The following is a 14,597-nucleotide window of genomic DNA, read 5'->3' on the forward strand; positions in this document are numbered from 1 at the left end:
AGACAGCCCCTCCCCAGTTCCCCAGGGCTAGAAGGATAAATACATTCATGGAGGGAGGCAGTGGGAGAGTCTCGCCCTAATACTGCACTCTGAGCAATGAGGTCGGTGGGAAGCGTCAGATGAGAAACCCAGAAGATAAACTACTAAAAAACAAAAAAACAGATGGAGACAAATCCAGGTGGAGATTAGGACTAAGAAATCAGTGAGCAAGAGAAGGGGCAGCCTACTACCCCGACCGAGACACACACGCTCCATTCCTGACCCCAACGTCACCCAGCACCGAAGAACGCACCGACAGGGAAGGCCACTCGCTCCACTCCCATTTGGTCAGCGGCAGGGTCAGGTGCAGAGCTGGGTGGTCCACACCCCACAGCAGGCTGCAGGTTGGGGGTGCCCTGGCAGCAGACCCCCACATTGCAACCCTAAGCCCGAAGATGCCCACTTCTTGCCCTTCAAGGCCCCTCTTCCTGCCCCAGTCACAGGAGAAACGACTCAGTCCAGTAAGTGGCGCTTCCTCCCTCTGCAGCTCCTGGAGGAATCCATCCCACCCCTACCTCTTGCAGGGGTGAGGCAGGGGCCTGTGGCCCAGAGAATACATTCATGTGGCAAGGCAGAGAGCTGGGGCTTTCAGGTTCACACCTAGGCATCCCCCAAAATGGCAGCGGTGGGGGAAGCCCCTCGCCAGGGCCAGAGTCCAAGTCCAGCCGCCCCGCCCCACTAGCCAAATGAGGTTGGCACTGACCCGGCCCTTCCCATCTACCCATAGGCCAGTGCAGGAAGGTAGCCTGGGAGGCTGAGGCGGCTCGTCCAATTTGTGCAACTTTCCCCCAAAGCAGCAAAGCCAAGGGGCTACTTTACTTTGGCCCCTACCCCAGACACATCTGCCATAGTCACAGCAACACAGAGCTGGTCACAGCTGGGCCGGTGGACGGGGGTCTGCAGGGTCTCGCTGTGCAAACTGCTGGCGCCCCAGCTTCCAGTTACCTCACAGCCCACCTTCCAGGAGCAGGAGGTAAGTGCAGCCTCGGGCCCAGGCAGGACAGGTCCATGGGGCCTGTGTTCCCACTTGCCCCAAAATAACAGTGTGTTTTTCTTTCAACCTCCTAACCATTTTTTTTTCATTATTTTTCAACTTTTTTCTTAAAAAAACAAAAAAAATCCAAAAAAAAACACCTCTGTGGACCTTCCATTGTCACCCCCTCCCAATCCCCAGAAGGGTAAGGGGTGTTTAGAGTCTAGTTTTTAAACAATAGCTTCTGTCTCTCCTAACATTTTCTTCAAAGTTGCTTAAAATTAAAAAACAAAACAAAACAAAAAAAAAACACAACCCATTCCCCCCAATCTGTAAAGTGCCTCGTGGTGGGTGAGTTAAGGTGCATCGTGTGGTTTGTAACAAGTGCTGGGGCCGCTGCCCCTGCTTCCTCCTCGGCTCCCTGTGGGGAGCCTGCAGGCTGGGGACCCGAGGGTCCACGCCACTGCTGCCACCCCTGGCCTACAGCCCAGGGGCTGGGGACGGGCTGGTCAGTAGTCATCCACGCTCTCGATCTCACCAGAAGATCCATGCAGGGAGTACCCTGAAGCCGGGGGAGAAGCTGCGTCTGAGCTGGCTCTCCCAGGCTCCTGCCACCCTGTGCTGAGCAAGCACAGCCCCTGCCCCTGCCCCAGCTCACCCAGGATGCTGGGGTCCGAGTGCAGCATCAGCGCCCGCCTCTTGGCCTTGCTGCCCTCCCCAGGGCCGAGTTTGGTGCTGTGGTTGGCCTGGAAGGCCGTCTGCAGGGAGGCGCCGCTCAGCCACGCCTCCTAAGGCAGCAGAGAGGGCCAGTCAGGAGGGCACAGGGGTGCTCACACCCCTTGCCTGGGCCCTACGAGCGCTCACCTGCTGCTGCTGCCGTTGCTGGCTGGCTTTCTGCTTGGCCCTTCGCTCCAGGAATTGTTTGGCAAATTCTTTGGCTTCCAGCGTGTCCCCCAGGCAGGAACGGATATAATCATGGACGTCATAGGGGGATTCCACCTCCTTGAGGATGGCTACAGCCATGGGCACTGTGGGCCAAGGTGGGGGCTATCAGGGCCCACCTGGCTCCAGTCTGGAGACCTCAGCCCCAGCTGGCCTCCCAGGTCCGCCCACCAGTACCGTCCAGGCTGCCCGTGGTGCTCAGCGTGTGCAGCATCTGCTCGCACCACTGGGTGAAGCCGTCCTGGGGCCGGGGGATGCCCTGCAGCAGCTTCAGCAGCTTCTCTTCTTCCTCAGTCTTTTTGCGAACAGGCCGACCTGCTAGGTGGCTGTAAGAGTCGCTGAGGGGGGCGAGCAACTTAGAGGCCAGCTCAGGTGTTCTACCTCCTTCCACCCCTAGCCGCCCCAGAGCCTCAGGGCCCTGCACCCACCTGAGAGACGGGCTGCTCCGGCTATTCTTCAGGCCAAGGCCACGGACCAGGCTCCCGCCACTCTTAGGGGTGTCTTCCCAGAGCCCCAGGCTGCTGCTGCTGCCCCCACTCTTGTCGGGCCCGCCCCACAGCGGCCCTGCCTCAGATACCCACTGGTTCAGTGGGGCAGTGCCCAGGCTCCCAAGCTGCTGCAGATGGCAGGAAGTCAGGGTGGCCAAAACAAAGCACCCAAGAGAGCTAGGCGGGGAGGCTCACTCGCATGGGAAAGGGGTAAGTGAGGCAAGGGGCGTGTGGGAAAGAGATCACCCAGGATGAAGTAAGGAACAGGGCTTGGGCAGAAAAGCCTGGGCTCAGGGCCACTCCTCCCCGTGTCACCCTGGAAGCTGACGAGAGAGGGCCCAAGGTTCCCGTCAACAGGGAGGGGCCCAGCCTGCTCACCACGCGGTGGTTGGGCACCTGGGTCCGAGCTGGCTCCCGAGTTGGGGGCTGCTTGTGCAGCTGCCGCTCGCCCTCCAGCTGCAGCTCGAGCAGCGTCTTCATGGAGAGGCCCTGCTTGGCCAGGCCAGCCCAGAGTGGGGGAGGGGAGCTGGGCGCAGGAGGCACAGGGACCGAGGCCGCCTGCTGCTGCTGCAGCAGCTTCAGCAGCAGCTCTTGCTGTCGCACCTAAACAGAGAGACACGGTGAGGGGAAGAAGGTGAGGGGGCCACAGTGAGGGCAGTCAACCAGAGGACAGGGTGGCACCAACCTGCTTACGCCGAAACAGTTCCTCCTCCTCCTGTCGCCGCTTCTGCTCCTCCTGCTGCTGCTGGCGGCGCTTCTCCTCGCGGCGCTTCCGTTCCTCCTCTTCCCGCTTCGCCCTGAGCTCCACTTCTCTGCGCTCTTGGAACTGAGACCACCGACCTGGTCAGGTGCGGGGGCTGGCAGTACTGGCCTCAGGCCCCACCTTGGTCTGGCCCTCCACACCCAGGGACTCAGCCCCTGGACGCCTACTCACTTTATGTTGCAGCTGGAGTTGTTCTAGAATTGGACCCTGAGTCGAAGAGTTAATTGGTATGTCCCAAAGACTGGCCTCACCACCTGCAGGTGGCAATGGCAGCTTCAGGAGGGAACCTGGGTCCCCCTGGTCCCATCCAGCAGCTGGAGCAGCATGAAGGTAACTAACAGGCCGCCCCCAAGCCCCCCCACAGAAAATGCCCAGGGAGGGAGAGAATGGCTGAGAGGGGAGGGAGGGAGGCCGGTGGGCCACACACCTGACTGTGATGAGGCTGAGGTATGTACGTCCCAGAGGGGGCCTGAATCTGGCACCGACAAGGACCGGCTCATCGTCGGGAGCAGGTTCTGGTCCCCACCTCTGAGGAGCAAATCAGTGATTCTCAAGACCCCAATCCATTTCCAGCCCATCCGCCCCCTCCATACATATCTCCAGGGCACACACACACAGCACTGTGACACATGGCAGCCCACGGACCTGGGGGGTTTGAGAGCCTGGAGCTGCTGCAGAAATGCTGTGAGCTGCTGCTGCTGCGGCGGCGACAGGTCCCCCATAGCTGCCTTTTCCCGGAGTGCACACTGGGGGAGCTGGCGGCTGCAGAGATGTGGACAGTGTGTGGGGGTGGTGGGCCACATGGAGCCAGCACCCTGCTCTACTTCCAAGCCCTCCCAGGCCCCTCGTACCTGCTGACCAGCTGAAGAAACTGCTGGTGCTGCAGCTGCTGGTACAAGGCCGCTGCTGCTAGCTCCTGTTGCTTCTTCAACCGCTCCTGGTCCATGTTTCCCTACACAATGGTGAGACCAAGCCCAGTGCACAGGATGGGGGGTGCGTGGGACTCTGCTGGGGTCCCAAGGCTGTGACATGGCCCTGCCCCACCCCCATCCACAAAGAGAGGCATGCTCACCAGCAGTGGGGGTGGTGAGGGCCCTGGGGCAAAGGGCACACGACCCCACATCTTGATCACCTCACCCAAAGGCTGGAAGCCCTCATCACAGCCCCGCTTCACAAGCAGTGACATGGAGAAATAGCCAGCCTGGAACCACTCAGCCATCTCCTGTGTCGTGAAGGGGCCTAGACAAAGGAAGCAGAATAAAACCACTCGGGGTCAGAAAGTACACCAAAGACACCCTGAACAATGGCCCTCTAAGAGCCCTCCCACTTGCCACAGGCACCTTGGATCTCCCCCTGCGGGTCCTTGTAGAACCACTTCCGAGCAGCGCCATGGCTGAGGGGGAGGGCAGTGGCGACAGCAGAGTGGCGCAGGCCCTGGGTCTGCATGGCGGCTGTGAACTGCTCCTCCTCCAGAGAGCTGTCCTGCAGGGAGGCCACCAGCTTCTCTGCCTCCTGAGAGCCCAGGGAGAGAAGTAAAGTTCAGCCTTACAACATCAAGAAGGGGCTGGGGTTCGGTCAGGTCATAGACGAGGCAGCACAGAATCGGGAAAAGCGTGGCTCTCTGTTCCCCGCAGGGAAGGCTCCCTCCAGCTTTCCTGCCTTCCCCACCTGCTGCAGGTGCTTCAAGCCTTCATCATCTTCCAGGTCACCAGGTGGGCCAGTGGGGGAGGCCACTCCAGGACTCAGCTGGATCCCCCTCATCTCATCTCCTAGGACAGAAGGACAGAGGGTAGATGGGGCACCAGAGGAGACAAGACAGTCCCTGACCCGCCTTCACTCCAGATTAATGAGCCCTTGCTGTAGCCAACCCAATAACGCATGTGCCCTGTGTGACCCTCCCCACAGGAGAGGGTGCTGTCTCCACCAGCCCCAGCTCTCACTCTGTCTACCTTCAGCTGCTGGGAGCTCCTTCTCCACAGTTTCATCACCATCCCCATTTGGCCCCCAGAGTGGGCCCAAGGCGGGCAGTGGGGACGGAGAGCTGGACTTCTCCTCCTGAGGAGGCAGTGGGGTCAGCTCCTTCCCACCTGAGAGAGAAAGTTAATGACCAGAATTCAAAACCCAAGAGCCAGAAGGCCTGACACATGAGTCAGCACAAGCCCTCCATGTGGCCAGAACTTGGGCCTCTAGGCAGTGAGTCCACTCACTTAACTTCAGTCAACTCAGCTAACGTTTGAATAGGAATGTGGCAAATTTATCACCCCAGACTCTACTGTGCACACCTTTCTTGCCTCACACCTCAGGACACGGTATGCACACATTACGACACCATAGAGGGCTGTGTACACGACACCATACAGTTAACACCATGTTCTACAGCTTCTCCAAGGGATTTTCAAAGGTCACTTTGATTGCACTTGATTTGTATCTGACATGCTACCCATAAGACACAGCTCTGCTGATTCTAAGTTCCTCCGCAAGTCTCTCAGCACTTGCTTTTCCCATGCAGTTCTAGGCAGCCTGACCCTACAGGCAGGCGGGTAGCCAGCACCTGGCTGTCGTGCCTCCTCCCTGCCCACCCTGTGGCTCACCTGCCTCAGGCCCCTCCTCATCCACCCCTTCGGAAGGCTCCTCCTCTTCCTCCTCTAGACCCTGGAAGTCGAGCTCCTGCTCCTCAGGAATGGGTTCCTTGGGACCCTTCTGTATGGGTTGGGGGAGTTGATGGGATCAGAGAACAAATGGGCGAGAGGAACCCAGCAGGGCAGGTACCAAACAGCCTGACCAAGAGCCTCCCCCTCGCCTCATCGCATGTACCTTGAGAGGCAAGAAGGCCCCAGAGGCATCGAAGGTGCCCATTTCTTCATCCTCATCATCCAGGCACCATTCCGGGAGCCCATCCTTGTCATCGTCAAAGCCGTCAGGCCCTCGGCACCTCCGGAGGTGAGAGCTGCCTCCCCCACCCCGCCCATCTTCTTCACCACACCCTCCTCGATCCCCTCGCAAATCAAATTCAAACTTGCGACGCCGGTCCCCATGTTCCCGCCACCCAGCAGAGCGGGGGCCGCCATCTAGGCAGGAAAAGTCAGAGGAGAAAGAGAATCGGTATCTGAGACAAGCCAGAGTCTTCTCCTCGACCACCGTTCACCCCAGGAACTACGGGCATTTCAAGGACTGTGCTCCCAGCCACCCCTGTGCCAGCAAGCTTTCTGCTCTCTTCATGACCACTGGAGCCCACCCTCCTAAGACAGTTCCTGCCTCCCACAGCCTCCTAGGATGCCACCTAGCCCAATCTTACCAGGGCTGGCTGAGCGCCAGCGGTCTCCTTCTCGCCGGGGTCCCGCCCCGAGTCTCCAGCTGCCCTCCTCCTCTTCCTCTTGTTCCTCCCGCAGAGAACGCCAGTTCTCACTATCTGAGCGGGCGTGCTCCTTCCTTGGGCCAGCCCCTCCCTCCTCAAACCCGGATCGTGCTGGGTGTGGGGGAGGGGAGAGACACAGCAGAATGGCAACCACAGTACCTGGAAGACTCTCGCTGACCCTTGTCAGTCAGTGAGGAACCCAGCTCCAGGCCCTCATATCCTGAGTAAATATCCCCCCAACTAAGGCACCCATCTTGGTCCCCCACACCCCACCCCCACCCTCTCCCGCTCTCCATACCTCCATCCCTCCTTGCTGACTTGTCAAACCGCCTTTCGCCTCTGCAGGAAGAAAGGTGTCAGTCAAAAAAAAGTACAGCTTCTCCTCCCCACCCTGCAGTACTGCTGGATGCCTTGTCCACTGTGTCCTGAGACGGTGGGGGGAGGGGGGCAGAGGTAGGAAACAGAGGGAACTAGGGAAAAGTCAAGCTTGGGAGAAGGGATCACAAAGGGACACATGGACCACAAGATCACAGGGTACTAAGAGAGTCAGAAGGAAAAGGGCAGGCCCCAGAGCTCTCCAACAAGGGCTTCCAATTCCCCAATAATGACAAAGACCAAAGCCTGCCTCCATGGGACCCAGCCCCCTCTGCCTCTGCCACCACCCTCCAGCTCTACCTGTCATCCCAGCTCTGGCTGCGCTGGATCTCCCGGGGGTTCCGTCCAAAGGCCCCATCACCTTCTTCGATGCTTCTTTGGTAAAAGCAACTGTCGCCACGGCCTCGGCCTAAAGGGATGAGACACAGGTTTGAGACCTGCCAGAACATCTCTCCACACCCTTGAAACCACGGCCCCAACTCTGCCCACCCCCAAGCACGTGACTGCCCCTCTACCTCGGCTCCGTGTGCTGCCCCTGCCACGGGAGGTGCCAGCCGGGGGGGGGCCAGCCCCTTTCCCCATCAGCCTCAGCACAGCCACACTGTTCACTGACAGGGAGAAGTTTCTCTGAGGAAGGAGCCAGGAGTAGAGTGAGGACCTGGGCACCTGATCATCCCCACCTTACCCAAAACACCAACCTTCTTACCTGTCCTCCCAGCCCAGCCCCTCTCCTCCCAACACAAGGTCCTGACCTACAGCTGCCACTCAGCCCACCTGCTCCTCCTCGGTCAGGGGCTCCAGGGCCAGGGGCTGCAGTGGCTCTTCCTGCAGCACCGCAGCAAACTCCTTGTCCTGTAGCTCTTCAGGGACCTGTCAGATGGGGCAGGAGGACCAAGATACCACATGCTCCAGGGTCCTTTCTACTGGCCAAGGCCATAGGGCAACTTAGCCACATACCTCCACGCCCACCCACCCACCTTGTTCTCCTTGACATAGAGAGCCAGCATCTCCTCACGCCCATAGCGGTAGTCAGCCAGCTTGTATTTGGGTATGGCAGGGGAGGGGGGTGGGGAGGCCACACTGCCACCACTGGAAAGGGCCCTGAGCCTGGAAGAGGGACAGAGGGAAGGAGAAAGACACAAGTCAGAGCAGCTCCATTCTTACCTGGCTTCTCCACAGCAGCCAAAGCACATGTGACTCACCACTCAGGCCCAAAGTTGAGCGTCTCTGCTGCCATCGTGGAGCTGTGTGTGCTTCCTAGAGGCCAGAGGAAACGAGCAGAGCAGGGAGGACCAGCGTTCACGTGCCAAACACCTGTCGGGGCATGGGGGACACAGGGCCTTGGAGAACAGCACACTCAGATACTTCACAGGGTGAGGGAGAGGTCCTACACCTTGGCGGGCATGGTAATGGGCCTTGGGCTAGTGGGTGGGTCACTTAAGCCCGCCGCACAGCCACTCACACTGTGGGCTATTAACCAAAGAAAGATGAGTCAAGACCAAGAAAAGAAGCAGGGATACTGGAATCCCTTCCAGTCTCTGCAGGGAGCCCTCCCTCGGCCTCAGGCTCACCTGGCAGCCTTGGCCCTGAAAAGCTATAGGAAGAGGGGCAGGCTTTCTTCAGGCAAGGTCCGGCGCTGGAGTGAACCAGGGTCCCCAAGCCACTAGGTTATCGGTCTGGCTTCAGTAGTGCCCGGGAGGAACCTTCACATCTGGGAAAGATCCTTAAGGAGAGCAAGGGGAAGAAGGTAGGGTTGAGTTAATGGGCTGGTAGGCATCCCTGCCTCCAGCCCGCCCCTGACGCACAGCCAGGGCACTAGATGCCACAGGTGTGGCAGATAACACGCCACACACGGTGTCAGGTCATCAGCACCCTCACCCACAGGCTGAGACAGGGAAGTGCGGCACAGAATCTGGGAAAGCAATGACTGAGGTAAGTATGGACATTCAGGACAAAGACAAACAAGCAAGCAAAAAAAAAGGAAAAATAAACCACCACCACTGGAGCAACAAACATCCCGGGGAGAAAAGGTCAGTTATGGAGAAAAGGATTAGGGATAAATCTAGGAGCAAAATTCCTTCCCTCATGGAAATAATCATGGTTGGCTGCTTGGAGACTAGAGCAGGGACTCAGTCTGGGGAGGAACCCAGTGGAAAGGAGCGGAGAGGCCAGTCCAGGGCCAAAGATGGGCACAGGCTGAGGGCTCCAGGCAGGCAGGTCTGGGCTGGCCTACCCAACAGGAAGAAACGCCCAGACCCCTGGCCCCAGATCAACAGCTGCTCGAGCAAAACAGCCAAGATGGGAACAAGGTTTTTACGATAACGGCTGGGAAGAAGGTTCCCTCACCATAAAGTAAAAATAAGGTCAGAGTCACTGAGGCTGATAGAAGAGGAGGGGTGGCAGCAGCAACCGGTTCCTCTAAGGGACTACAGAGGAGACTCTCAGGAGGAGGCTCATCCCTGGTGGTACCGGGCAGAGGACGAAGGACGGGCAATGTCCAGGAGCTTCAAGGGCGTCCGTCACTGGCTAGGAGGGAGGCTGGCCCAGCGTGCCCCTGTAGCTCCCATCAACTCCAAGATGCCACAGTCTGGGAAGGAAGAGGAAGAGAATGCCATCAGAGGGCCCAAGGTGACAGGGTCAATCACCTGCAGCTAAAGCAAAAGCCAGGGACAAACACAGTGCCAGCTCAGAGTCCCAGAACCCTAGGGTGAGACGTGGCCCTCCCAAATGGTCTCCCAAATGGGCACCTCTACCACAATAGCCGTGGCTGGACACCCTACAAAACCGGCAGCCTTTCACTGAATGCAAGTGGCCCAAGGGCAGCAGAGAAAGGCTGGTGCTTCCTGCACCACAATCCCAAAGCAACCTGGGGCCTAGATGAACCTTGAGGACATGATGCTAAGTGACATGTACCAATCACAAAAAGACACTACCAGCTGACTCCTTTCACATGAAGTCTCTAGAGTAGTGAAATGCACAGAGATGGAAAGTGGCAGGCAGCTGGGGGGCCGGGGAGGGGAGGAAGGGTGGGGGGAGTGGGAGCCGCTGCTGGACCCACCAGAGCTTCAGCGGAGGAGACAGGAAAGTTCTGCAGACACTAGTGGTGACGGCTGTACAACAACGTGAAAGTACTTAATGCCACAGAACTGCACACTTAGAAACGGTCAAAATGGTACATTTTATATCATATGTATTTTACCACAATAATTTTTTTTAAAAAAGCTTTATGGAAAAAAGTTATTCGGGGATAACCACTGCATACCTACGTTTTCCCCACTCCAAGAAAAACACCCCACATTCCTTCAAACAGGCCTCAGGAGAGGCAGTTTTGAGCCTCCTCCAGTCCATTCCTTCTAGAAGGACAGAAACTAGTCCTGGGGACATGGAAGGACTGCTGGGTGGGAGAGAGGAGAACAAAAAAGAGATCACCCCACCCTCCCACCTGCCAAGAATGCCACCAGGTCCTGGCAGAGGCAAACGAAGGTGGGGAGAGGAGGCAGAGAGCAGGAGAAAGCACATGCCATGTACCTTCCTGGGGAGAAACCAGGAGAATAAGGTTAAGTCTCGGGGCCCCACCAGAAAAGGGGCTAATACCAGAAGATGGGGACTGCCCGGCCCCTTCTTAGAATGCAAGGAACCAGCTCAGCAGCTGTAGCCACCCAGTGTGTGCATGGGCCCCACGTGCTGCCTCAAAGATGGTGGTTCTCAACTGGGGATCCTTCTTCTCCCTGGGGGACTTTTGGCAATGTCTGGAGATATTCTGGGCTGTCACAATGAGCAGAGAGTACTACTGCCATCAAGGGCGTAGAAGCCAGGGATGCCGCTCAACACCCTATGAGGCACAGGGCAGTTCCCACAACAAAAAGTTCCCTAGCCCTAAACGTCAATAGTGCCCATGCCGAGAAGTCTCCTCTACGCCACAAGCACGGGGAAGAATGAAAGACAAGACAAACCACATTTGTGCCTCTGAACAGCAGGGAAATCATTCCCTAATTACGCTGTCCCATGAGAGAAATCTGAAATCCTGCCAGGAGGGAAATCCTTGAGAAAAGAATAGATTTAAAAAAAAAAACAAAAAAGATCCTAAGTTTGTGTATCACAAAGTCTCAAAGCCAAGTGTTTGGATCCCTTTCCAATGAAAGAAAGAGGGGGAGAGGTGGTGAGAGCTCAAGGATGGCACCCTGTCCTGCCTTCCCTTTCCCTGGCTGCCTGGGCTAAGGGTCTCCTCCTTGCAGGCCCCTTCCAGCCCATCCCTGTTCCTTAGCCTACCTCAGCTATTCATTCCCTCCCCAACCCTTCTCTTTCTCTGGCCTCAGTCTACCATGACTCCCCCAGTGTCTGAATTATTCCTATTAAAAGGCTGCCCCCTGCTGGAGACAAAGGGCAAGGACATGCTGGGCCTGTGTGCTTCCAACAGGCTGGATGGAGGGCACTTAGAAGGGAGCTGGTTCTCCGGGGGTTCAGAACTCTCTGGAGGAGAAAAGATGCAGGCGATAGGCGGTCCCAGTACACGCTAAGTTAAGAACATTATCTCCTCGCTCCATCTCCCCTAAAATTAGCCCCAATCCGGAGCATGTGCCTTGGCAAAAAAACTATACCACTATTAACAGAAGCAGAGTCCCAAATTCCCCAACATTTGGAGCAACCGCCCAGCCCCAAGCCTGTTGGAGGTGACTTGGCCCTTTCTCAGGATGGAAAGATTCTCCATGCGTGGTAGAGTGAGGACTCTGAAGCTTAAAAAAAGAGATGCAAACCCGAGCTCCCTCTGGCTGGTCAGTTATCCCAGCTCTCTACTCTCTGAGACATCATGACAAATAACACCACTTGGCAATTGCACACTAGTTAACAGTTTTCAAAGCTCTTTCACACTTTACCTCATTTGATCCCTTTTGCCCACTTGCCCAGCCTTGGGATCAAGCCAGGGAAAACAAGGAAGGGAGGCTGCAGCTTCCCCTATAGGGTACCCCCAAGTCCTCAACACTCTAGCCAGGACTGAAGGCGGCACACACGGTGGCAGTAGCCATCCCAAACTCTCAAGCATGCTTCCTGAGTTTGAAGGCATTTTGAATTTCCTGACACTTTTTAAATTGCTCCCATAGCCTCTTCTCACCTCTCTTCTAAAGTGGGGCTACTTTTTCTAGCTCAAACTCCAATCACAGATGTAAAAGTGAGGACAAACTTCTATCAAATCCCATACAATACTAATGCATCCATTGGCAGAAAAAGCTAGTCCAGAAGTCTAAGCACATGATTCACTTAACTGCAATCACCATATGCGGCCCTCAAGGCCCCTGGTCCCCAAGCAATGGCAGAACACAAAGTCCAGGTCTGCCCCAAATCCTCCCCAATGACACGACAGACCACTGGAAGACCAAGACCTACAATCTAGGAAATAAAACTGGAGCTGGGATGGAGGGTGACTGGGGCTACAAAGGGAACAGTGGAGATGGGAAGGAGCCAGAGACCAAACTCCCACTCGAAGACGGGAAAGGGGGGCAGCTTATTGGTGGTGATGGTGTTTCAGTGGCAAAGACAAGGGGGTGGGGCACTAAGACAAACTGCTGTCAGCTCGAGGGGCAGTGGAGAGGGTATGTGGAGGCTGATGATCTTTGAGAGAGGAGCACTTTCAGGAGGGAGTAAGACTGGGTGGGTGGAGGAAAGATCCGGCCAACAAGTATGTAGCATCTTCCAGTGTAGAGCACTAGGATGGAAAAGACCTGGAAGCTGACTAAGAATTCCAGCAACCACTGCAAAAGAGAGGAGAAACACGAGGGTCTCTTTAAAAGTTATTAAAAAAAAAAAAAAAAGGCAAAGTGTGAGGGGCTCTAGCCAGGGAGCTGCTCCATCAGGGGACATAAGCTAGGAAGGGCCTGGCTTGGTGACAGGTAAGCCAAGCAGCCCCTGCTAAGATAGATGTTTAACGCGACCGAGCAACCAGGAGAGAGGAGACCCCAATGACCAAGCACTAAGGTCACCGGCTGAAAGAAAACGTAGGTAAAAAAGAACCAGGAGAGGTGCCTGGGTGGAGAAGGCTTCCATGTTGGCCAAAGTCGTGGAACGCTTGGACTTGGAGACCCGCAAGGCCCAGCTCATTCGGATTAAGAACCCAGCGGCACGTTGGGGGAACCTCCGGGGAGCGCGGGGCGCACAGCAGGGGCCCGACCACAGCGGGGCATTTGGGCCCGGGCGGCCGCGAGGGGCCCCGGACAGGTTTTCGCGGGGGTCCGGGGGCGTCCGTCAGGAGCGCGGGGGTGGGAAGGCGGCGGCGGCCGGGCTGGGAGGACGGCGTGCCCTTCAGGGAGGGGCGCCAGGTGCGCGGGGAGCGGGCGGAGGGCGAACGCCCCCGAACGGGGAGCCGGCCTCCCGGGGCCGCGCGGAGGCTGGCCCGCTCCGGGGGAGGGTCCGGCGGCGGGGAGGGGCCGGAGGGCGGGCGCACCGGGCGGCGGCGGCCTCGGGGAGGAGACGGGGGAGGGTCCTTGCCGGCGGCCCGCGCGCTGCTGGCTCCTGCGCTCGCAGGCTCGGCGCGGCCGCCGCGGCGTCGGGGGCGGGCCTGCCCGGGACCCGGCTGGGGCCGGGGTCCGCCGAGCGCTTACCGCGGGCAGGCGGGCGGCGCGAGAGTCCGGTCCCGGGGCGTTGGCGACGCGCGGCGGGCGGCGGCGGCGGGCGGCGTGCGGCGGGCCGGGGGGCGGCGGCGGCGGGGGAGGGGGCGCTGGCGCTCCCGCGGCGGCCGCTCCTCTCTGTTTGTGTTTGTAGCAAGATGGCTGCCCGCCTCGCACCACGTGACGCGGACGCGGGGCCGCCCCCTCCGCCGCTGCCGCCGCCGCCGCCGCCTCCTCCCTCCGCCGCTCCGGCCCGCTCGGACCCCCACGGGCTCGCCCGGCCTCGCCTCGCGCGCGTCCAGCGTGCCCAACGGGGCGCGGCCCGGACTCCCGCCGCTCCCGGCCCCCCCGACACGTGACCCGGGCGCCGGGCTCGTCACGTGACCCGGGGCCCTCTGCGGGCCAGAGGTGGTCCCCGGGGGTGCTCGCTGAGCTCCCCAGGTACCCCCGGCACGTGACGCGCGACCCTCTGGACCAAGACCTCGCCGGCCTCTTCTAGAGAGTCGGCTTCCTCCAGGAAGCCCGCCTGGATTGAAGGAGACAAAATCCATAACCATTCATCAGTCGTCCTCGGACATATGAAATAAGTGGCCACCTAATGGTTTAGAAACAGTCCAAGGCAGCAGTGACTGGTGAGACCTATAGTGTATATGTGGCTCCCACCAGTGACTAGACTAGACCAGTGACTAGGCGAATGAGTTAACTCCTAGGAGCCTCAGTTTCTCTTATGGAAGGGTGTTAATGCTACCCTTCTGTCGCTCTGTGGCCAATCCCCAACCCCCGCTCTTTACTCTTTTCAGGGAGTGATGTAAGAATTAAAATAAGTGAATGTGAAAGGATTTAGAGAGAAACACTATGCAAATGTGTAGACTGAAACCCCTTTTGTTTAAAAATGGGTTTTTCAAGAGTGATTTTTGCCACTTGCTGAACTTTTCAGGACGCAAGAGTCCTGTGTGTGCTTTCTCCATTTTCTTTGGAAGTCATTCCAGAATGTATACTCTTACTTCCTCGCTCTCTAAAACAGCCTTTGCCCAACATAATGTCATCTTTCTCAACACAGGGA

General features: G+C 58.0%; 1 protein-coding gene across 8 annotated transcripts; it reads right to left on the reverse strand.

Annotated features, from left to right (window-relative positions):
* Positions 1 to 1,391: 1,391 nt before the first annotated feature.
* On the reverse strand, positions 1,392 to 13,646 carry GIGYF1 (GRB10 interacting GYF protein 1). 8 transcript variants are annotated; one of them, XM_012759315.2, is made up of 27 exons: positions 13,529 to 13,646; positions 9,282 to 9,522; positions 8,507 to 8,658; positions 8,138 to 8,249; positions 7,913 to 8,042; positions 7,710 to 7,805; positions 7,451 to 7,562; positions 7,236 to 7,344; positions 6,859 to 6,899; positions 6,501 to 6,671; positions 6,020 to 6,273; positions 5,797 to 5,905; positions 5,155 to 5,292; positions 4,874 to 4,974; positions 4,546 to 4,717; positions 4,278 to 4,444; positions 4,057 to 4,157; positions 3,851 to 3,967; positions 3,633 to 3,733; positions 3,377 to 3,459; positions 3,128 to 3,268; positions 2,821 to 3,045; positions 2,383 to 2,570; positions 2,132 to 2,292; positions 1,877 to 2,040; positions 1,671 to 1,800; positions 1,392 to 1,574 (listed from the first exon to the last, which is right to left on the reverse strand). In XM_012759315.2, exons 4-27 carry the CDS (start codon positions 8,170 to 8,172, stop codon positions 1,522 to 1,524), a joined length of 3,099 nt encoding a protein of 1,032 aa, XP_012614769.1. In that variant the 5' UTR covers positions 8,173 to 8,249; positions 8,507 to 8,658; positions 9,282 to 9,522; positions 13,529 to 13,646; the 3' UTR covers positions 1,392 to 1,521. The 8 variants fall into 8 exon arrangements, with proteins under 8 accessions (XP_012614769.1, XP_075851459.1, XP_012614770.1 ...); XM_075995344.1 differs by having other exon boundaries at positions 2,383 to 2,567; positions 5,146 to 5,292; XM_012759316.2 differs by having other exon boundaries at positions 2,132 to 2,280; positions 5,146 to 5,292.
* Between the last annotated feature and the right edge of the window lie 951 nt (positions 13,647 to 14,597).

The sequence above is a fragment of the Microcebus murinus genome, chromosome 19, assembly GCF_040939455.1.
Source record: "Microcebus murinus isolate Inina chromosome 19, M.murinus_Inina_mat1.0, whole genome shotgun sequence".
Classification (NCBI taxonomy): Eukaryota; Metazoa; Chordata; class Mammalia; order Primates; family Cheirogaleidae; genus Microcebus; species Microcebus murinus.